Raw genomic sequence first — 22,239 nt, 5'->3', positions numbered from 1 at the left:
ATTACACAGGTGTGGCTGTGTCTGAGGGGCAGAGAGATCGTCCTCCAACCAGAAGGTCTGCAGTTCGATTTCAGTCTTCCTTGTCTGCATTTTGAAGTGTCCTGTGGGCAAGATGCTGAACCCTCAAAAAAAAAGTGCTGCTACGAGTGTAAATGGCTAACGACTGTAAAGAATGAGATGGAAACAAATACTTAGGTCATACTGTATATACAATTATACCAAAAGCCAATCTTGCACAGAGATGAATGATATATGAATTTATATATGCAATCTATATTTTCAGATACAGGTGTACACAGACATGTTTCCCTAAAAACAAAACAAAAAGTATTAAAACAGAAATATATATAAAGTCAAAATCTGTGCACGCAATCTGAAAGTAACCTTTGGCTTTCAAAAAAAAGAAAAGTACAACAGCATCAACAACAACAACACTATCACCAACAACTTTTGACAGGATTTTCATGCAACAAAGGCAACTGTGATGAACTATGTTAACACAGGACCTGGTGTCTAATGATGCAGTGTTGGGTGGGTCGGTCACACACACACACAGAACCTTAAGCTCTGGTTTTCCTCTTTCTGACCTACAAACACCACAACCGGTAGAGGTTTGTGTCTGACCGACCCAGCCTTCACTCTGGTTTGGTGTGCATGGTAAGATTACAGGTGAGACCACTTCTTGGTTTTAGGACGAGTTAAAACTTCAGGTTTAAACTGAAAAGATCCCTTCTCGTATTTCAGGAGTTTGAAGACAATCTCTTTGACACGTTCAATTGGCTTAGAGAGCTGCCGCAGTGCTGTGGTTTGTGGCGGTACTTATCAATTAGGTCTTCAAATATACAACAAACATTAACCATTTACCAAGCTGACCAATTAAAAGCCGATGCTATTTACAGGTGGTCAGGAAGTATCCCCACTATGGTGACATCAAGTATCTGTGACTATACATATATGCTTAAAGCAAGAATGTGCATCAGAGGAGATTGCCATCACTGGATCGGATCGTGTGTGTTTACTGGAGTGTCATATTTGCGTCTTTGTTTTAACTGAGAGGGTTGTGTGAGATTCTCCTGTAGGTGACTACATTTGAATTAAGTACATAAGGTGACTGCTTTGAAGTGATGTGACTGCATCGAAGAAACAAGGCACGATATAAAAAGATATAAAAAACAATGTCATGAGTTGATGGAGGAGGAAGAGGAGAGGAGAACGTCTCCCTTCGGATCCTCCAGTTTTTTTTTTGTTTTTTTTAAACAGCACACCTAGGAGCAGCGTTTGGCTCAACAATTCATCGTTAGCAACGCTCCGAAAACATGCATGTCCTTATCTTCTGCTACCACAGAACCATTTCTTTTGATACAAGCTTTTAAAAAATGATTCCCTCAAGAGATTAAAAAGTAAAGCGTCATTACAATACACAAAAAGTTTTACCAAAACACTTACTATGACATACTTTGCATCATTTTTTGCAGAGGAAAATTCTTTGCTTAGACATTTCTTATCGGCCTCTGCTTAAAGGGTTCTCCTTTAACAACACTCCATTGCTTTCAGTTTACTCTGTGAAGATATAACCCATAGATTGTCAATGCAAACACATACTAAGATGTCAAAGAGAAGCAGTGGCTCAGAATGATGTGGTCCGTGCTTCTCTAAATGTAGTTATTGTGTTTGTAGGTGACAGCGAAGCCCTTCTGACGATGTGTTCAGGCACGAGCGCCTTCATTCTTCTTCCATCCAACACAGGCCCATTTTATGTGCAATTCTGTCCTTCTAATTAGCTCCCAAAGCTGCAATTATTACACAAGAAAGATAACAGTTGATAATTATAATGGCTTCCTCTTCTGCTGTTAGCAACCAAGTTCATGTTCTTTGGCATGACAGGTGGTGCACGTGTATCTGCATTTACGGAGGGATTAGGGCAGTACAGCTGTAATGTCCGATTAATAATGAGTCCCAAGATAGAACAAAACACATGAAATAAACAGATATATGATGGTCATTGGCATAGCAGTCCCAGTTTTGCATACAGGCTTTTCTCATCAGCTCCAACTCAAAGTTCAAAAGTCTCTAACGTGGCCCTCCTGATTAAATCGGAAGCCGACTGGTTTATGCATATTCATCAGAGTTACGTCAAAGTCAGGTTTGCAGCCAAATAGCTAACGTGACACCTGAAGGGAGTGTGTGTGTCCCAGCCTGGTTCAGACAAAGAACCGGTTCCTTCCAGTTTGGGTTTTGCCAAACATGCTCCAGCGACAGTCCGAGGAGGGAGATCATTTCCTCCAGATGAAAGAACACAAGCTCAATCCACGTCACATCGTCTCCTCACTCTTCAGGTTCACAATTTCATGTATTAGTAAAGTGTTTTTGTTTTTATTTTGTTTTTCATAATTCAAAGCTGTGATTTTTTTTTTGTTAAAAAAAATTGCATTTGTTTTCTGCCCGTTCCTGAAATGAGCGTAGGGCTCCTCCCTGGTTCACAGTAGGCTGTTGAGAAATTGCAGCAGTGCTTCTCCGTTGTGGAGCGATGCGCCTGACGGTTGGTGGGGTCGAGGAGGGACTGCAGATCACAGTTTGGCTTTCAGAGAGGACAGGGACATGTGGCAACAGCAGCAAGTAAGTGATTTTGCAGAGAAAATGGTGATCTTTTTTTTTTTCTTTTTGGTTTTCTTTGCGATGTGTGTTCATGTGTGTGTCGCTGCGTGTGTTTTTAGCATGTGGATGTTTTGATTGTGTGCTGAATTGCAGTAGGAGTGTGTGTATATTTGGTGGTGTATTTCATTGGTCTTTGCAGCATCAGGCCCTGCGCTCGACTGGCTGTTGCAGACACACTTCGCTACCAGCTGATACGATGGGGAGTCTGTTGTCCATGTGGTAGCTGATCAAGTGACTCACACTTTCAAACCGATGATCTTTAGTACGAACCTGAAAGACAAAACAAATTTGGTTAACTGCACACACACTTATACAACCATGTGTAAGGAAAACTCTACTTTCAATTGTCCCTTGCTTGTTCGCTCTTCTCCTCCCCCCACCCTGACTCACCACTCCTTCTGGGTCGACTAGTAGCAGGTGTTTGGGCTGCCCCCCCTGCTGCCCTGTGAGGACGTACTGTCCGGGCGTGGTCCCAGACTCCCGCACTAGGAAGTCGCCATCTCGGGTCAGCAGCCTCTCCGCTTCTCTGCGACTTAAGCTACCATGGAACCAGGCCTCACATTGCAACTGCTGCACCAGAGGGGGCGCTGCTGTCACTGAGCTCTGTCCACCGTGCCCAGAAACCCCCAGGGCATCATCAAACGGCTCTTTAGAGAAAGACACAGATAAACGTAAAATGTTGCTTTTTTTTTTGTGTTTGAATAAAATATTTTTGTCCTTTGCTATTGTCTACTTCTATTTAGAACAAGTAGAATTTAGAATCCAACCAGTAAAGTTGCAGGAGACAAAGTCGCAATGTCGCTGCGCTTTGACCTCTGGGACGTTAAAGGCTCATCACTTTACGCTATTAGACGTGCTTTAAATTGTTCTACAAATAGGGTCATACATATGGACGAATGGACGTGGCTGTATGCCAAAGAGGAGGCATTAAAATTATTGAACTATGTACAAGAGATGCACGTGGCCTCTGACAGATGTGTGCTGTACACCGATAGCAGACTGTGCCTTTAACATGAAAAGCTTTAACCATTTAGCCAATCATGTTACATAAAACGCCCCCTGTAATGGACAAAGGCACTCTATTTCTCTTATCTCGCCTCAAGGCCGCCTTCTGCAGGCAGCTCCACTCGTCATATGGAATGTAAATTACACTGCTCAGCTACTTTTTCAATGATTAACCCTTATGCTTGCTACATGGTGAAATTATTACACATTTCAGCTAGCAGCAATTTTAATTAATTTAGGTTACAAAACAAACATCTTGTCATTTACAAGAAATAAATGTTGTAGTACCAGAAAGCAAGTTAGTCACTTGGATTCATGAAACCTAGATGATACATCACAGTGACTAATATAAAAACACAGAAATTGAGACTTAGACACTTACTCATGTCAAAAGCATCTCTGTGAGCATTTCCATTTGCTGCAACTGGGGGGCGGGGTTTGTCCACATTGACGTATGAGGGGTCATCGAACATCTCCCGCCCTCCTTCTTTGGCACCCACTGAAAAAAAAAAAAGTAAAGAAAGACATCAGTAACCTTGGCATTTTGCATGTCTCCAATCAGCTGTTCACATTAAAGCTGAGACAGGATGATAACAAAACAACAAAGACAAAAGATAGGTAGGAGTAATGGGTTTAAACATAATAGAGCCAAAAACTGCCCAAGGTTTTTTAATTGTGGCATTGACCTCAACCATACCTACGGACAAATTCCAATAAAACTCATTATGATTAAGCAGCGTTCTACACTGAGGGGAATTACTCTACCTCTTTATAAAGAGGTGGGGGGGGGAAATAGGTGTGTCATAGTCTCGCTTCATTCTGCCTGAAATATACCCTGAGTCATTTCCTTTCAGCCTCACAGTGAATCACAGAGACAAGAGAGAGAGGGGCAGACAGGCAGGCAGAGACAGATCTCACCTGGTAGAGGCGGCAGAGGCTGCTTGTGAATGTCGTTCTGTCCTGGCTGTCCATACGGCTGCAAAGACAGAGGCACGCAAACAAATGAGTCACTGCACAATGTGGACATACTCAAATTACTGAGAGGGTTTTAGAGGTCAATAATAATGGGTTTGTATCAAACAGAACAGGGTCACGGTTGTGTTTTACTTTTCTCAGCTCAAAACTGAGCATTCCTGACACGCCTTCTGTACAGCACATTTTTTCTATATACTGTGTATCATCTCTTAGCTGCAGTGCTGTCAGTGTTTGGATGTGCTGAAGCATACAGTATGTAGAGTGTGTTTTCGTCTCACCAGCGTTGCCCCTGGGCGTGTCCTCATGTCAACCAGTCCACCAGGGGGAGGCTGTTTTCCAGGGAAATTATTATAGTAAGGGACATCAGGAGGCGGAGCAGCCTCATCATCTTCTTCCTCCCATGCAGAGCCGTCAAATGGAGCCATTCTGGGAGAGAAAGGGGTGAAACAAAGCCAGATTAAGAAACGTGACGGGGAGGAAAAAAACAAACATAAGCACACACTTTTGGGCAGAGAAACCATATCGATGTTTACCTGTCATGAGGTGTGACCAGTTTAGGTGGGTTCTTCAGGTACTGTTTGAAACGCAGTTCGAAGGCCTGGCCGATGGTGCTGATAACTTCCTGGGCTAAACCCTCTGAGCACTCCAGGATATGACATGCTATATGAGAGGACACATAAAAAATCTGTTTTCCCTCGAATTTCCAGAATTACTTTATTCAGTTGCTCCTCAGCTCTGCGAGTGGTGTCCCACTCTATTCATCAAAATTACTTCAAGCCACATGTTCAAATTTAGCACATAGAAATAAATGAAGCCCCAAAAAAAGACCAAATCAGTCTTGTTTCTTGTAATGCTGATTTTGCATTCTGGATCAGTAATGTCTTCAGTTGGCAGTGTGTCAAACTCAAAACAAAATTATTAATAGAGCCATTTGATTTATTTAACAGGATTCATTTATATTATGATTGTTTATATTTACAGTATTTGCTGGTGGTGCAAACTCAAATCCTGTTTGTCCATGTACTTAAACATGTACTTAAAAGATATATATACACTTGTGCAGTGCCCATTGTAAGCATGCCTGTTTGAAATGGGCTGTTTACTTGGCCTGTGATGGTGACCTGCAGTAATTGAGCCATGGTGAGTAAAGACCAGGTGCAGGACTTGGTTCACAGAATAGACCGCAGCACAAAGAGCTGTTCACTTCAACTCAGGACGCTCAACCCAAACTGGAGAATCAGCTGGTGCCTGACGTTTATTAATGTATTATTATTGCATGTCTAAATGGCACCAAATTCAACACTGCACTTTCTTGACCCCTAAACAACACACATGCCAACTGTGAAGCCGATAAGATGAACGTTTCTCAATATGAAAGCCCAGTACAGACAGAGACACAGGCAGACAGAGATTTCCTGAATTGTTAGATTGATATTGGCAGATGCTGCCCGAGGGAAGGTGTCATTTTGCCGTTTCTGCTCACCTCTCTGGTTGACTGGGTCTTTGGCCACATATGCTACGTACTCAGCCGTATCCTGAGGGAGACAGGAGAAGATGGTTAGGGGAAGAGGGTAAGGGGGGAAAAATCGATCAGAGGAAAAAGTGAGGGCAGGTTTCAAATAGAGAGGTTGAGAACAAGAAGACGTAGAAGAAAGAGATCAAGCAAAGCTGCAGCCTTTGAGTCATACAAGAAGTTAAGAACAGACACCAAGCTGAAAGAGAGATAACAGGACGTAGTGAGATCAGGCTTGGAAGAGAGGCACTGCAAACCAGAGAGGCAGCAATGGAGTAAGTGGTATTCATAGGAACAGACAATGACAGAGGACAGGAAGGAAGGAAGGAAGGAAGGAAGGAAATGCAGATAGAAAATGTCAAGAGTGAGGTTTCAGCTGTCTTTGGGTGACTCACTGGGTCTCCTCCAGAGGCGAAGGAGATGGACTGCATGTGATGATTGGCAATTATCTGTGGAGAAAGAGAGAGAGAAAGAGAGAGAGAGAAGAAGAGCACATGGGTGACATGAAGTATGTGGAGAGCAAGATGAAAGCATGTGGATGGAGGAAACAAATATGGATTAATTACTGAGAAAAGTGCTTTTTTCTCCCATTGAGCACCATCAACTGCAGCAGACATAAAACTAAGCATGGACAATTGATGGAACACTTTTTTAACCGTCTGCCAACATGTGCGATCAATAACTTCAGCTAATGCTCTCTGCATGACGTGCGGTCTGTATCTGAGATGCATTTGTGAATGGGTAAATGTGCACGGCAGGTTTCTTTGTGCTACGTGTTCAAATGTATGCACTGCTCTACTGTATACAGCAAACTACTACAAATTGTTCAGTTGATATTAACTTGTTAGAGGTCTAGGAAGAGGATCTTTTTCTACTTTGTGTCGATGAAGGAATGAAGACGTTGGTTGAGAGGGATTTCTGCAGCATCAGAGTAAATGAGGCAAAGTGATCTCTAAAATGATCTGGGCATCCCCTGAATTTTGCAAAAGGTCATAACACATGCTGCTCTGTTTGAATCACAAATATAATACACTGGGTTAGATTTTGATTTAGAAAGTTTTAAAAATATCTTGATATTAAAATCAGTATTGAAACATTATTTTCACAATCCGTTTGTTTCATTAATTAAAAGTCTGAAAGCAGTGGGGGAAAAGACTTGTAAAACATTGTCTCTAAAATGTTAACATCCCTTGTGTAAACTGGAATTTCTACTAAATCTTCCTGCTCTAGCTTAGCTCTCTGGCAGATGAGTGAGCATACAGCCGTGCACAGCATTATCATATGTGGAGGTTCTCTGAAATGCTTACAATACTAACTATGGACAGATAATTCATGTTAGGAGATGTAACAAAAAATAATAGTTAAGACAATAAAATAAGCTTTCAAAGAATGATAAAATAATTACAATCTTTATTAAAATTGTTGTCTTTAAAAAACAAGAAATCCATAAAGATAGATGCTCAGGTTAAATCTACCTCAGTAAAATTCAAAGGCTTTCAGTGCAACGGCTACAGCAGAGCTCTAAAAATCAGATACATCTCTGACTCATAGCTAAAGTCTAAAGCTGTCAGGGACAAATCTATAGAAAATCAACTGAGTTTTTCAGAAGAACGCCATGACTAGTCTAACCTGTTTGCAGTCGGATGCCAGCAGATTGAGGCTGCTAGTCGAGATGGTGAGACTGATTGTCATGCCAGCAAACTGTAGGTTGCTCTTTCCGAGGATGGACGTCATACAGCGAGAGGAAGGCTGCGAGAGAGAGGGATGTGGTCAATGGGTAATAAACAAACAACCTGCACAAACAGAAGCCTACAGGGTATTTTTACTGCTGCCGATGCTGCCTGCCTCTACACGAGCAAACTGTGGGTGTATGTGTGGAAATGCCTGAGCGTGTGGGAGTGGGAGAACAGCTGCAATTGTGAAAATGATCCTGTCTTGAAGGCCGACTGTGACCAATGGGGAGCAGACAGGACAGTCCACATACAGCAGGCTGTGCCAAGAGCATCAGGCAGACCACGCCAACACTATTGTGCCAGCCTGTTTATCCCCAAACCTTCGCCTGTTCTCATGGCTGACATCCACATCTGCTCCAGAATGTTTGGAGTGCAGTGTGAGAACAGCAGCATCAAGACAGGATGCACATGCGCAGCCACATTTACCTCAGTCCAGCCAAATGCGAGGGACGAGACGAGTTTAATCTATTCTAGTTTACATTCTTTAACTGCATTTTGACTGTTGTGCCGCGCTGCCAGGCGTTCCTTGGTCAAACCCTACAATGGCAGCTGGCCACTGGATTTAGCCACCTGTTTTATGGACTGTTTGGGTGGAGGTTTTTTCGTTTTACAGGAATACAGCGCGCAAACACACAAGTCTTTACAGCAGACTGGCGGCTGTGTCTACTAGGCTGAATTGCTTCCTTGGCCTGACACTGGCTCCACAGGAGAAACAATTCCACCTCTCCAGCCTCCCTTGTGAACAGAGGGAGGAAAAAGAGAGACAAGAGAGTGATTGGTAATTACCTGCGAGTAGCCCATTAACCGCAAAAATGTACAATCAGCCTAAATCAAGATCTGTGTGTGTGTGAGAGTGTGTCTGAATAGCCAGCTGACCACAGAGTGGACAATCAAGCTAAATCTAGCTCTTATCTAGAAAATCCTTCCCACTGCCGCCCACTTAAGCTGTATGAATAAATAATGCCCTGTAAGGGTGTGTCTTAGTGTGCATGGTGTGTACCTTTCTCCTGCGCTGGGCTCCTTTGGCTCCGGGTACCGCCTCGCACACCACAGATATTGCCTCCCTGAAACATTAAAACACATGCAAAAGTTGCAATGGCATGTCATTAACCCCCACACCTCTCCGGATTTACAATTATGTGAATTAAATGAGATCTGGCAGCGGGTGAATTAATTTATCATCCCTGGCACCAATACTTGTCTACGCCACGGAGACAAACATCACTACGGAAACCAGAGGGAAACCACGAGGAATCCAGAACATTCTAATTTAGGGTCTGAGAGAGCTGCACACACACGCGCCCGCTCGAACGAGAAGATGCAGTCAGACAGAGAGAAACAAGCAAGAGTGTAAGTGGGACAGAAAGCAAGGAACGTAGATAAAGGAAATTATGAGGTGTGTGCGTGTGGCTGTGTGTGTGTGTGATAGATGTTTGACCCATTTAACCCAAAGAGTTAAAATGAGAGAAATTGCGAGCCAGTGATGAGCAGTGTGTCATCTCACCTGGTGACCTGAGTTCTAGTGTTGAAGTCCAGCGCTCGCATTGACTGTAGCACTTCCACGCAACCCATGTACTGTCCAGAAAAGAGCCAAGCAACATGTTAGCATTCCAACATCACAGTCCCATTTTAAGGATGAAACAAAACAGAGGAAATAAATTGTGCAATTAGTTTCTAAAATGTGAAAGGAGGATATATATATATATTTATTTATATATATATATATATATATATATATATATATATATATATATAGACTGTAAAGAGAGATGTGTAATTACATATTTCAGTCAGAGGTTAGTGAGTGTGTGCCAGTCACTTACCCGAACAGAGTAACAAACACCAGCGGTGCTGACCACACTGTCAGAGTGCAGCCAGCCACGGGTGGGCTTGTTGACGAAGGAGCCATGGCGCGTCCACTCATCTCCTCCTAGTTGCCCTCCTTCCACCCGTGCCCTCCTGGACGCCCCTCCCAGCCGGTTCATGTCCTGCAGAGGAGGTCGGGGAGGAGGAAAAGGAGCAGTTAGTGGGGTAACAGGGTGAAGAAGCAGAGGGGAGGAGCTAGAGCTGCTCCTGTCATCCCCAGAGGACTCAACAGGCGCTTGGGGCTGCTGCGGCCTGCTCGAGGCCTTGAGTCCTGGGAGAAGAGTGGTGGAGACCCCGAGACGCAGGGATCCCATCCTGGGGAAGAAGGAGCAGAGGGTGGTGGGGCTGTTCTCAGCTGGCCGGGGAGAAGAGGGGGGTAAGATTGGGGTGAGAGATGAGGAGGAGAGAGAAGAAGGTAAACCAGGGGACGGAGTGAGCGGGGTAGCAGGACTGGACGGAGGGAACGATGATGGATTAGAGTTTGTTTCATCATTTGAGCTCAGCGATTCACTCCGAAAGTGTGTGTATTTGGTTTTTGGGACAAGCTCCATGATGAATCTGCAGGGTCAGTTTTTATGTCCACGCAAGTCCACACAGGCTTTAGTGATTCCTTCAATGTCTCTTTGTCTCAGGATTCAAAGTTTCTCCCTAAAAGGACACACAGCCATCTGTCTGTCTTGCTCAGCGTAAGAGCTGCATCCATCTGTTTGGTTGTCTGTCCTCCACTCATTACCATGCAGCCAAAACCAAACTGCTACAAAAAGGGCTTTATCCACAATGAGAGAAAAATGAGAAAAGGTGCTGAGGAGAAGTGCGGTGTCCCAGTTAACGGTCGACTGCAGATGAAGAAAGTTTGTTTTTAGTGCACCAGCGCAGATCATGTTGTCATCAGTTCAGTTTAAATCTGCTTCAATGTTCATTGTGTTCCCTGGGAGTGACGATGATGTGGTCTTAGCTCTCCACAAAGTGTTCGTCTTGGTGTTTTTGCCACAATGTAAAACAATATCTGTGAGTATCTTGTCCAAATGCGACAGCCTCTCAGTGAGCGCCAGTTATCCAGCTGTCGGCAGCACCATGGAGAATCAGCACAAGTGATTTCTCTCAACACTCCCTTACATGTGTTACTGCACTGGGGAGAGCGAGCATTTTTACGTTATGTGTTTACATGCATGTGAGAGAGAATGAACCCTCCCTGCCCACAGTGTCTCTCAGATTATCTGGTGTGTATATGTGTGTTGGCCTGCACATATGCATGCATGTGTGAAGCAGCTCCCCTTGGTGGCTATAACCTGCTTGACACAGGCCCATAAAAATCCTATTAGCAGCCAATGAGGAGATCACAAGGGGGCTGTGAGCACCAACACGACAACACACACACACGCACGCACACAGTACTGAGCTCCAATTGGTCAATACTACAACGAGCACCTGCAGAGCTCAATGAAGCCCAGAACTGCTAAAGGTAAGAGAGAAGCCTGATGTATGACTCGTCTTCAGTAGCAGCACTTTCTTAACATTTACTTTTCAAAAAAAATTATATTCTCAAATCTTCTATTGAGTTCCCTTGTTTTTACTCCCTCTCTCTCTTCCTCCAAATGGTTTCATGTCCTCTCTGAATGGCCCTCGCTCTATCCCTCCCTGCGTCTCCCTCCTCTTCCTCTCTCTTCTTCCAGATCACTTCTGGCACTGTCTCCTTCACTCTCTCCACACTCCTTCCTCCCTTCTCTCTGTCTCCACTCTTCTCCTGGAAGTCGTCTCGCTTCCTCCAAACAATGTACTCCGCCAACCTCTGTCTCTCTAACGCCTCTGCCCTCTCCCGCGCCACCACTTCCTCTCTCCTCTTCCAGATGATCTCTCGCTCCCCCTTACCCCCTCCCTCGTGTGCTCGCCCGTTCTCCAGGCTGTCTCCTTTAACAGTCCCCCTGTCTAATATATTGATGGTGACCCCTGACGTTCTGCCTCTCACTGTAAGATTATGGATGGCTAGAGGCAAGGCATGGTCACTTATTTAGACACAAGTAGAAAACGAAGAAAAAAAGTTAGTATTTAAGACTGGCCCAGCAGTGTTGGGCTCGTTCCTGACTGTAGTTTCTGATATGGCTAAAACAAGTGAGGCTGCCTGGGTTCAAGTGTGTTCCCTAAAACCTGGCCACCTTAGTTAAGGATGTTTTTTTGTTTTTTTCTCTGGAGCACCATTAGATAGTGGTAGTTTGAGTCTGAGATGTTGTCTGTGTCTAGTACAGTAACACACACTGCAGTAGCACGGTGGTGATGCAACACTATAGAATGTAGGTCATTGGCTGATGATGACTACCGGTGGGCTTGTTGTGATGGTAATGAGACCTGATTGGTCTGGTTTTAACTCCCAACCCAGGATTCCCTGAATGGTGCTGGATGATCCTCAGAGATGAACGTGAACTAACTCATCCAGCTGGAAATGCTCAAAAAAATCTGCACTCTGTCGATATTTTGACCTCTCTAGGCACGACTGCTCTTACCCTGTTACCTAATTACTGCCTAGTTAAAACAAGCCCAGATTATAGTCAGTTACCTGAGAGAAGAGCGCTGACATGGCCCAATATGGTTTAATTAAGACAAGTGCTTTACTCTAGACTTGTTTCCCTCCTTATCTAAGGCAGGGCTTATCAAGCAGCAGGTTAGCTCTCAGTTCTCCACCATGCATCAGCTCATATTCTGCATAGTCCAAACCAGAAGGCAAACAACAGTCTGTTGACATTAGTAGTCTCTCACAACCCAAAGTCCCACAATCAAAATTTTGCAGCAGTTTGACCTCTGCAGGAGGCAAGTCTACACATGTATTCCTGCAGCAAGTCTACATCTAAAGTCCTCCAGCAAGTCTACACCTACAGTCCTCCAGCAAGTCTACACCTACAGTCCTGCAGCAAGTCTACACCTACAGTCCTGCAGCAAGTCTACACCTACAGTCCTGCAGCAAGTCTACACCTACAGTCCTGCAGCAAGTCTACACCTACAGTCCTGCAGCAAGTCTACACATACAGTCCTGCAGCAAGCTGACACCTCAGTGCTGTTGAGGCACTAGTCATATTTACAATCTGTTGACCTTTACTCACTCAAAGTCGAGCAAGGTTCACACACCTTGACTATAACCCTTGTAAATTTGGCACCAATGTTTCAGTGACGCCTTGTGAAAACAGAACATTTTCCACAGACTATTTCATAACACAATTGTGTTTAAAATACAGTGCACCAGCTTGCAGTGGGCGCTGGATGCATGGCAAAGGAACAGTCGCCTACACTAGTCTAGCACCACAGAGGGAATGTCTAGCAATTCAAGCTAGTCATCCATCTGGTCTTGGCTTAAAAGCACCATGGAGGATCCAGTCATAAACATGCACTGCCAGACAGGCTGGGATGATCTCCAGTAAGCTGTAAAGAAGTATGGCTGAAAAAGTCACAAAAGACACCTGTAGTTGGACAATCAAAGAGCATGCAGACCAAATATAACAGTCTGTAAAACCACTAGAAAATTAGTCGAAAGAGAGAATTAGCACGTGTAAAGTGTAAAGATCAAACACAGAGAGAGAAAAGCGCAGGTGTGTTCTCAAACAAAGGGGTGCTGAAATGCTCTATAAGCAGAGATAACCCTTGTCTTGCTTGAGGATGTTTTAGAAGACAGCACAGTCTGTCAGAGTGTAGGTCAGGTGACTGCAGAGGAGATGACCCTCTACATGAGGTGAAGTCCTGAGTCACCTACACACAGACAGCAATAGGAACAGACTGTCACAGACATAGAACACCTAATAATCAGTGATTAGTGACAATTAGGCCAAGCAGCTGCACAGAGTGATATGCACAAGTGGAATCAGTAAGATAATCAAATCTATGCAGCCATTCCTGATTCTGGCACATCAGCTTGACTGATGAACACGTTGCCGTAGTCGCCGTAGATAAAGGTGAGATCAGGACAAGCAGCGCTGTGCTGAATCGCACAAGACCAGCGCACAGAATGGGGAGGGGGAGACAGGTGACCTGAAACAACCCTGATTCTCGGAGACTGCCGAGCTCCGCATAGACAAAGACTGTCTAGTAAAGAAAGAAACAATCCTGTCTAAGAAACAAACTCTACAACTAGTCAGGTCTACTGATTCTAATCTCTAAAAATACACAATTACCTAATGGAACAGCACCAGTTTTAAAGATAAGACAAGAAAAATCAACTTTACATGTTCTGTCTGCAGCTGCTGCCCGTTGCTATGGCAACAGACATTAAAAGAGATGCCTGCGGAGGGTAGTCCCGTCAACGACAGAAATCTTCAGACAAAGAGATAACTGCTTTATCGAGTCACACAGCGGCAATTAATAGCTGCATTAAAAGACCTTTTTTTTTCACCCAACCAGAGGAAAAACTACAGACTCCTAGAAAATCAATAGGTTTCAGGAAATGATCAAAGTTTGACCAGCGTCGCGCCAGCCATAAAACCCAATCAATGTTGACATCCCATGTCGGCTGCATGCACTGTATCCAATTAGAGAGTGTAGATCTCTGTGTCGGACATTATTTAAAAAGAACAACTATCACTTTTCTAACTACAGTATAAACAACAACTACATAAACCACTTACTTCTAAAAGACAACACTTATGTTTAGAAAAGTTGCATAAAAACAACCTGAATATTCTGTGCAGCAGCTAACAAAGACTGTATAAGATCCTGCAGAGAAGAAGTCACAAAGAGTATATTTACATCATGAAAAAAGTAATTCAAATTGTATAAAGATCAATTTATCTAAAAGTTATTTTTTTTCAAGAATGGAAAAACATAAATAGTTCCTTTTTTGGTTTAAAGAGCATGTAGCTGATAATCCATGTTGATTCATCTAAAGCTGGGCTCAATCTTCACATGAGAACCACATTAATGTTTAAACAGCAACAGACGCTCTTTCGTCCTTTCTTTCTTCTTTTCTGGCTTTCCGTCCGTCCACTCCCTGAAAAACGTGCTTCTCCTCTGATACACTCTTCCGCTCGATTAATTCACAAAGTCACTGCCGGCAGCTCCTCTCCATCTATCCTCTCCTCCGTTTGGCTTCCTCTTCTTCTCTTCCCTCCACTCTCTCTCTCTCTCTCTCTCTCTTTCTCTCGCTCTCTCTCAGCAGATGGTGAAATGGCAGTGCTGCCAGGATGGACAATGGCACTCCTTCATTGTGTGCCTCTTCTCCCCCTCACGTCTGTCTCTCATTCCCACTTTCCCTCCACCTCTGTCTGTTAGAGGGACGAGCACGCTGTCTGTCTTCCCCTCCTCCTAGTCTGGGTGGGTGATTTTGCCTCCCATTTTCTCTTTCTCTCTTACCCCCACTCTCTCTCTCTCTCTCACACACACTCACACACACACACACACAGAGTCAGCTGCTGCCTCTGCCCTCCCCACCTCTTTTTCTCCCATCCTACCTCCTTCCTGTTTCCTCCCCTTCCCCCCACCTCCTCTCTGCAGCCTCAGTCATTTAGCAGCTTACATACATGCACAGCAAGATGCTTTGCTCCTGCACATTAACGCACTCACTCCAAGGGGAGATGAAAATGGGGGGAGGGAGCGAGGGTTGTAAGATGGATAGATGTGTATGTGTGTGTGCATGTGTAGAGAGGAAGGGTTGACCATGTTGGCTATTCAATGCTCCTCCCTTATTCATGTTTGGTAACCTGAGAAACAGGGTGAAGGGGGAGAGAGAGAGATGGAGGATGGAGACAGACAGGGGACACTGTTCACCCTCCCCCTATGTGCTGCACAGAGGGTAACATGAGGTCACTCTATATTATCTTTAATGATTTAAGTTTCCAGATTCATATAAAGGTCACTGTAACCTCTGGCAACTGAAACATAATCACTATGACTAAGTGACAACTGATCAAAAGTTGAAGAAATTCCCTCAAGTGTCTAAAAACATGTTTTGTGAAGGCACTGTGACCTTGATCTTTGAACTTTGACCACTGAAATCTAATCAATTTATCAGTGAGTCCAAGTGAATTGTCTCAGGGGCAGTAATAATATGTCACATTCACAGTAAGGTGAGGTCAATGTGACCTTGACATTTGACCTCCAGGCACCAAAATCTAATCAGTTCATCTTTGAGTCCAAGTGAAAGGTTGCACCAAATTTGAAGACATTCCCTCAAGCTGATCTGAAGATATCATGTTCAGTATAACAGGAACATTCTTTGTGACATCACTTGTGTTCACAGGAATGGGACGGACGGATGGACGACCCGAAGACACAATACCACTGGCTGTCACCGGTGCAGACGCATAAAAAGACAAACACACTGACATTACGATAACAATAAATATCCCCATGTTAACGCAAAACTAAAGGCAGGTTGTAAGCAAAAATGATTCTGTAGAGACAAACAGAAAGTGAAGAGCCCAGCGATTGGTCAAGACATTGAAGCGTATCTGATGAGAAGGCAGTGCAGCGGAAAGTAGAGGAAACCACCCACAGAGCCACAGGAACCCAGCAGAGTGCAAAGCAAGGAGTCCTCAAATGACACCCCGAACATAAGACTCCCTGCAGTACTGTGTCTGACCACAACACTGTCATTGTGTAGTCAAGCGGTGCACTCAGGGATGTGGGGTGGGGGGGTGTCAAGACAACTGCTGAGATGTCATTCAAGGTAAAATCTGTCGCTGTGCACCACACTGAGATGTGACTGGTTTGATTGTGACTGGTGAAGACAGACCCCTCCACCCACAGCCTGCACCATGAAACCTGTACCCAGTGAAACACACTGTGGCTCAGAGTTGACACTGATATATATATTTTGGATTTATTTTAAAGCAACGATTTGACATATATTAATGAGGGAATGGATCCCAGCTGCTTGTTTATTAAGTACATCTGATTAAAACTAATAGTCTAAAATAACAACCGTGCAAATAATTCTCCCTCCATGAAAGATATTAATCTTTAGTTTGTGAACGTCACAATTCAACGGGACCAAAAAGGACATTCTCCAAAATATAAACTGATATATACATGATTTATATTATAATATATAATAATATTATATATACATCATTCATAACCATCACATAGACAGGATTTGTCTAAGGACTGCCTAATTAGACAGTTTTACTTTCAGCTGGTTGGACCGAATACACTAATAATTCACTTAATCCGATGTAAATTGACATACACAGGACTGCACAGTCACTCACACAATAATACATGTTGTGACTTGAGTTTCCAGTTTCATACGATTACTAAATATTGAATTATTTATCTGCTGCCAGGAACATTTTTAAATTATCCAGGAAACCAAATATTTGCTCAAAATATTTTGGCTTCTCAAATCCCTCATAGGGATGAGATACTGTGCTGTTCATACTCTTATGTTTTCGTGCATGCTGCTTAGAAACTTGTCAGACTCATTTTCATGTTTTCCAAAGTTTCAAACATTTTAACAAAGTTAATAAAGTTTAGATTCATGGAATTATAAAATTAGGCAAATTTTGTGAATTACAACCCAACTAAGAACTGTGATTGAAGTGATGTTTGAACCGAGATGTCGTGAGATGTTCCAAACATACTGAAAATGAAAAATGAAATGTGAAATGTTGACAATTCTATAGTTGACTATTCAAACATAACTTTTAGGTTGCATTTAAAGTACTCTTTACTCACACACGCACAAATGTGCACTCAATATAATTTCACTTTTTTGTTGTTTCCTCACAAACTGCACATCATTTCAACCTGTGTCCTGTGAGAGGTCAAGCCATACCTGCCACTCCCCCTGGATTAAAGTAGGTGGGTTGTTTTCACAATATCTAATTTAGAGCATTATTTTAAGGGGGTTGTATCTGCTGTAATCAACTCATTAAACCTCATATCTATGTCTAAATAACTAGAACAATTTATGTTACATTGTAATGAGAAGAATCAACCACTTTGCCCCTGTGTGTTTTTTATGAGCTGGTTGTATCATTTGAATGTCTTACCATATATTCCACTGGCCAACACAGGCTGCCTGTGGACTCACACCCTAAAAACACCAATGTGCACATCAGCACGAGATAAAACAAATAGAGGAAGACACACAATACTCGATGAGCAATGCCACCCTTGCAGCTACTGGACTCCCAGCATGCTTTGCTCCCAGGATCAGCTGTGGAGAGCATCACGGGACCTCCTTGATATAAATGGCCCAGTTGATCAAGCACGCAGACACACAACATGGACATTAAACAGAGTAAAACTGAGCGGGAGAAAGTGGGAGAGAGAAAGAACAAGTGTGATAAGAGAATGGCAATAATCCTGCGAGCATGTTGAAACACACTCTGTGGAATGAAAGGAATCGACTGAAAGGGCCGTGTGTGTAGGATGTTTGTGTCTCAGCTTGCCCAGTGCGAGATAGCAAGTGTGCATTTTGTTTGTGTGTATGCAGAAGATGGAAGAACTCTCTGTGGAAGCTCCAGCGAGTCAGTATTTATAAGATGGAACAGTAAGAGGCAGGCTGAGATAGAGCTCTGGATCTAATGCACACGCTGCAGGGCCACATGTGCTGTCTGCACTTATTCTGTATGTGTGTGTGTATGTGTATGTGTGTGTGTGTGTGTGTGTGTGTGTGTGTGTGTGTGTGTGTGTGTCTGTTGGTGTTTGTAATCTGATTTGACCCCCTTTGCGTTCACTCGAACACAAAAAAAGCGTTGAGGAGTTCACTGACTGACCTTTACCTGACTGAACCACTGCCAGACAGTTCACATTATAGATGAGGAAGATGACGAGTTCAGAGAAAACAAACAGACAGAGAGAAAAGTCAAAAAAAAAAGAATCATCTCTGATTTGAGGACACAAGCAAACACACATGTACAGAGAGTTGGCAATCAAATTTTCAAAAATTAGGGGTGGGAGTGAACATTAGATTAGCCAGGCATTCAGCAGGAGGCCTTTCTGCTGGTTTCATAGCTCACCACGCACACAGCAAACATGTGAGCCGGCTATTTTGGGTTGTGCCAACCCCCCCAAGCAGCCCCTCTAACCACACTCCCACATCTTTATCTCCTTCCATCATTCCCTTCCTGCTGCCACCCACTGCCTTTCTCCACACACAACTTCCCCCTCGCTATAACAGTTTATTTGTCGTAAGCGGTGTTACTTCATTTCTTTACTTTGTGAGTAACACATGTTCTGACGTCCACACTCAGATATGTCTGAGTGTGTGTTTCTTACTCAAAACTGTTGAGTAAAAAAAGTTGCTGCCCTTTGTCAGGCCTTGAACATGTTTATTCTCAGATCAGATATTTCTTGATTTAAGGCCCGACAAGTTCCTGTTTGGCTGTTTGTTTGCAGTTTACAATCATATGTGATCTACTGTTGGTTATTTTCTAATCTCTGCAATCATTATGGTACAATCAAAAGCATAACACAGCGATAACAGCTCTAGGAATGAGGATCTGTCGTGCTCCAGACGTGACATTAACCTTAAAGGGACATTGTATGGCAGACGAACAAGTTTAATCTCATACCGACACATTGGCCACAGCTTCAGGAAGGGTGCAAGCTTTGCAAACAGAGGTAAATTCTGTATAATGTAATCTCAGTTTTCAGCATAAAAAGATATCAACCATGATAAAGACAGAGATTACTCTTGCAACTTGAAGTACATGACACAGCAGATTCACACTGTATATCATGTCAAAGATAAAGTAACAAACAGGGCCAGCTAATACACAATCCAACTATAGCATTACAGTGTGTTTTAACTTTTGTTTTTTGTTAATTACACCCAAGCTACACTCACTTTTCATTGTTGATTTCACACAGAATTTAAACCCTGTTGGGCTTGACCCGAGCAGCACAGGAGGAAACACATCTGAGACTCATTTCCATTGTGTCGAGGTATAGAGACGGACAACCACACGCTATGACCTCAAAAACATACTCCTACGTTAGTTTCATGAAAACAACACCAGATGCAAACACACAAACATAGCTCCACACAGGCACAGAGACAGACAGACAGACATAGTAGCACACACACCAGATGAAAAAGACACAGACCAACACATTCTTACGTGCACAGATACCCACACAAAACTGCATTGTCCTGTCAGCAGCCTCGACGTGTCTACAGCAGCTCACTGTGTTCTATCAATACTTAAGTTTCAAGCATCACAGGACTAATTCAAGGCTAATATCAGCACTAGCATTCACCACTCACAAAAAAAAAAAAGAAAAGCTTATTTCTAGTGTGGCTGCGTGTGCGTCTTTGGGTGAGTACACACCTGTCAAAGTGAGGCTGTAACAATCAAGTGTCACTCTCCGCTGTCACTCAGGAGGGCTAATGCTTTCATCTGTGACTGATATGGTTTGAGCAGAACTGGACAGATCCAATTTTAATCAAGTGGATTTTGGATCGTGCCAGTGCCGTGATAGAGTGACAGAGATGCTGCGCTTTGACAGGTTGTGTCACAAGCTGTCCCTCAGGTTGTGTAGTTTTCGTCCTGGTATATGTGTGTGTAGGTGCACCCGTGTCCTGTTCGTCTAACTCCTGATGTGTCCGAATCTACCATTTTTTGGATCAGTTGTTGATCGGAGCTCGTCTTCTCAACCTCCATTTCATTAGCGGAGATGACTTCCACCTCTGGACAGTGTGGCTGACCCTGATAAGAAGAACTGAGCCCACTGCTTTCAGTCACCTCAATCATCCCACATGCCTTTGAGTCTGTTTCCATAATCGTCTGCTTGTCCTTCGCTCACAGTGAACTTTAACTCTTGCCACAGTGACCCTGTTTCAACACATCCGAGGTGTGTTTAGCTGATAGGTCTCCATGGACACAGAGAAAATAGTTGGACTGAAGGTTTACTGTGGGATTGTGTACAGATTTATGGTTATCCTTGTGTACGTATGTGTGTGCAATGATGTACTCTGCAGTTTATCTCATAGATAATTTACTTTAACCTCTAGAGATGGACCCTGACACTACCAGGATCCATTTTATTTATGGAATTAGGTCTAAAATACTCAAGTTATGGCAACAATTAATTATAATTTCCTTGTCAAATATCGTTTCAATTTTGTCAAAACAATGTTTGTAATCGGTAACGAATTGAAATGCTTCTTTGTGTGAATTCACACTCATTCTGCTAAAATAGAAAAGTTGTCCCATTGGAGAAGATGGAAGAAGCAAGTTAAGTGCGGTGGCCGTAAAGTGCAAATCACAAAAGACAACAGCAAATGAGAAAACACAGCAGTAAATCACAAAGGACGGCAAATAAGGACACACAATTACATACAAGGAAACACAATTCCAAAAACCAAACCACAACAACAAATAAGAAGGAATAACAACAAATCACCAATTTCACGCCAATTTGAACAGCGGACGATAAAAGGCGACGACAAATAAGAAAACATTACAACTCACCAAAGAGAACGACGGAAAGGAAAACGCAATTACAAAAAATAAGAAAATAGGAGGACAGTGCGACCATCCTGTGAATAGTGGGTTCTTACCTTTTCCGTTAGAACTTAATGTTGTGTTTTGTAATTTGCTGTTGGTTTTTATTATTTGCCATTGAGTTTTGAGATTTGCACTTCAGGGCCACCATAGACTAGTTTTGAGTATATTTGCTTATCCTTGATCAATAGACTCATCATTTCAGCTCTGACCTAATTAGAGAGCATCTCTGTGTCTGCCTCACCAACCAAAAGACATTTTAGTGACTGATCCTCTATTAACTCACATTATCACAGAAGGAGACACAGGCTCGGGGCCACTCAGGTGACTCTTCATCACATCTAATAACTAACTTCAGCACATTAACACACTGTGACGCCACAGTGTTGTTCAGTGTGTGAGAGGGACGAACACACAACATGAGTGAGATGTGTTCACGGGCCAGTGTGATCATGAGCAACATTTTACAGAAACCCCACAGCAACACAAACTGCACACGGCCAGGAGAACAATGGTTCCCTGAAGGCACCACGCAAAGAAAAGTCGAGCTGTTTCCCTGAAACTTGAATTTATTTACCATCAGTAGAACAACTGCGGTGAACTGACGCACACCACGTACGAACCCATGCCCCGACAAAGTGTGGTCAACTTTAACTCGCAACTTACCAGCTCTCTTCCTCCCTTCGCCTCGATGTGTCCCTCCTCCTCCTCCTCCTCCTCAGCAGACTCACTTCAGCTGAGTTTCATCCAACAGCAGATCACAGGCCCGAAGCTTCTTATTCCGCACAAACACTTCACATTAACTTTCATACGGTTTGACTCTGAAACTTCTTCACTGTTCTCTCCCCTTCCTTCCTTCCTTCCCTCCTCCTCCTCCTCCCTCCCTCCCTCTACGACAGAAGCCACTTCCGCGAACAAATGGCAACGTCATCTGGCCCCGCGCGCGCGTGTAGCGTGTGCGTGTAGTGCGCGTGTTTGTGCGTGTGTTTGTGTGTGCGTGTGTTTTGCACCTGGCCTATTCGATGCAGATTGCGCAAAAGTGAAATGCCCCACATCGCGA

General features: G+C 43.5%; 1 protein-coding gene across 3 annotated transcripts; it reads right to left on the bottom strand.

Moving 5' to 3' along the window:
- Positions 1–190: 190 nt before the first annotated feature.
- Positions 191–22,076, bottom strand: shc1 (SHC (Src homology 2 domain containing) transforming protein 1). 3 transcript variants are annotated; one of them, XM_020093315.2, is made up of 13 exons: positions 21,846–22,076; positions 9,705–9,869; positions 9,386–9,456; positions 8,882–8,945; positions 7,778–7,897; positions 6,544–6,597; positions 6,119–6,170; positions 5,169–5,295; positions 4,914–5,061; positions 4,579–4,636; positions 4,043–4,159; positions 3,046–3,302; positions 191–2,925 (listed from the first exon to the last, which is right to left on the bottom strand). In XM_020093315.2, exons 2-13 carry the CDS (start codon positions 9,864–9,866, stop codon positions 2,797–2,799), a joined length of 1,359 nt encoding a protein of 452 aa, XP_019948874.1. In that variant the 5' UTR covers positions 9,867–9,869; positions 21,846–22,076; the 3' UTR covers positions 191–2,796. The 3 variants fall into 3 exon arrangements, with proteins under 3 accessions (XP_019948874.1, XP_019948873.1, XP_069393895.1); XM_020093314.2 differs by lacking the exon at positions 21,846–22,076 and having other exon boundaries at positions 9,705–12,318; XM_069537794.1 differs by lacking the exons at positions 6,544–6,597; positions 21,846–22,076 and having other exon boundaries at positions 9,705–10,438.
- Positions 22,077–22,239: the final 163 nt, after the last annotated feature.

The sequence above is a fragment of the Paralichthys olivaceus genome, chromosome 13 (genome assembly GCF_024713975.1).
Source record: "Paralichthys olivaceus isolate ysfri-2021 chromosome 13, ASM2471397v2, whole genome shotgun sequence".
Classification (NCBI taxonomy): domain Eukaryota; kingdom Metazoa; phylum Chordata; class Actinopteri; order Pleuronectiformes; family Paralichthyidae; genus Paralichthys; species Paralichthys olivaceus.
Note: the sequence above shows the minus strand (reverse complement) of the source record. Positions and strands in the feature narration are given on the sequence as shown.

Bases quoted from the DNA above. Each gene is read 5' to 3' on its own strand.
- shc1 (XM_020093314.2), bottom strand. From the start codon at position 10,298: ATGGAGCTTGTCCCAAAAACCAAATACACACACTTTCGGAGTGAATCG. The intron at 6,171-6,543 runs GTGAGTCACCCA...TGTCTCCCTCAG, and splicing joins TCGCCTCTGGAGGAGACCCA to GATACGGCTGAGTACGTAGC. The intron at 5,296-6,118 runs GTGAGCAGAAAC...CCTCTCATATAG, and splicing joins AGACCCAGTCAACCAGAGAG to CATGTCATATCCTGGAGTGC.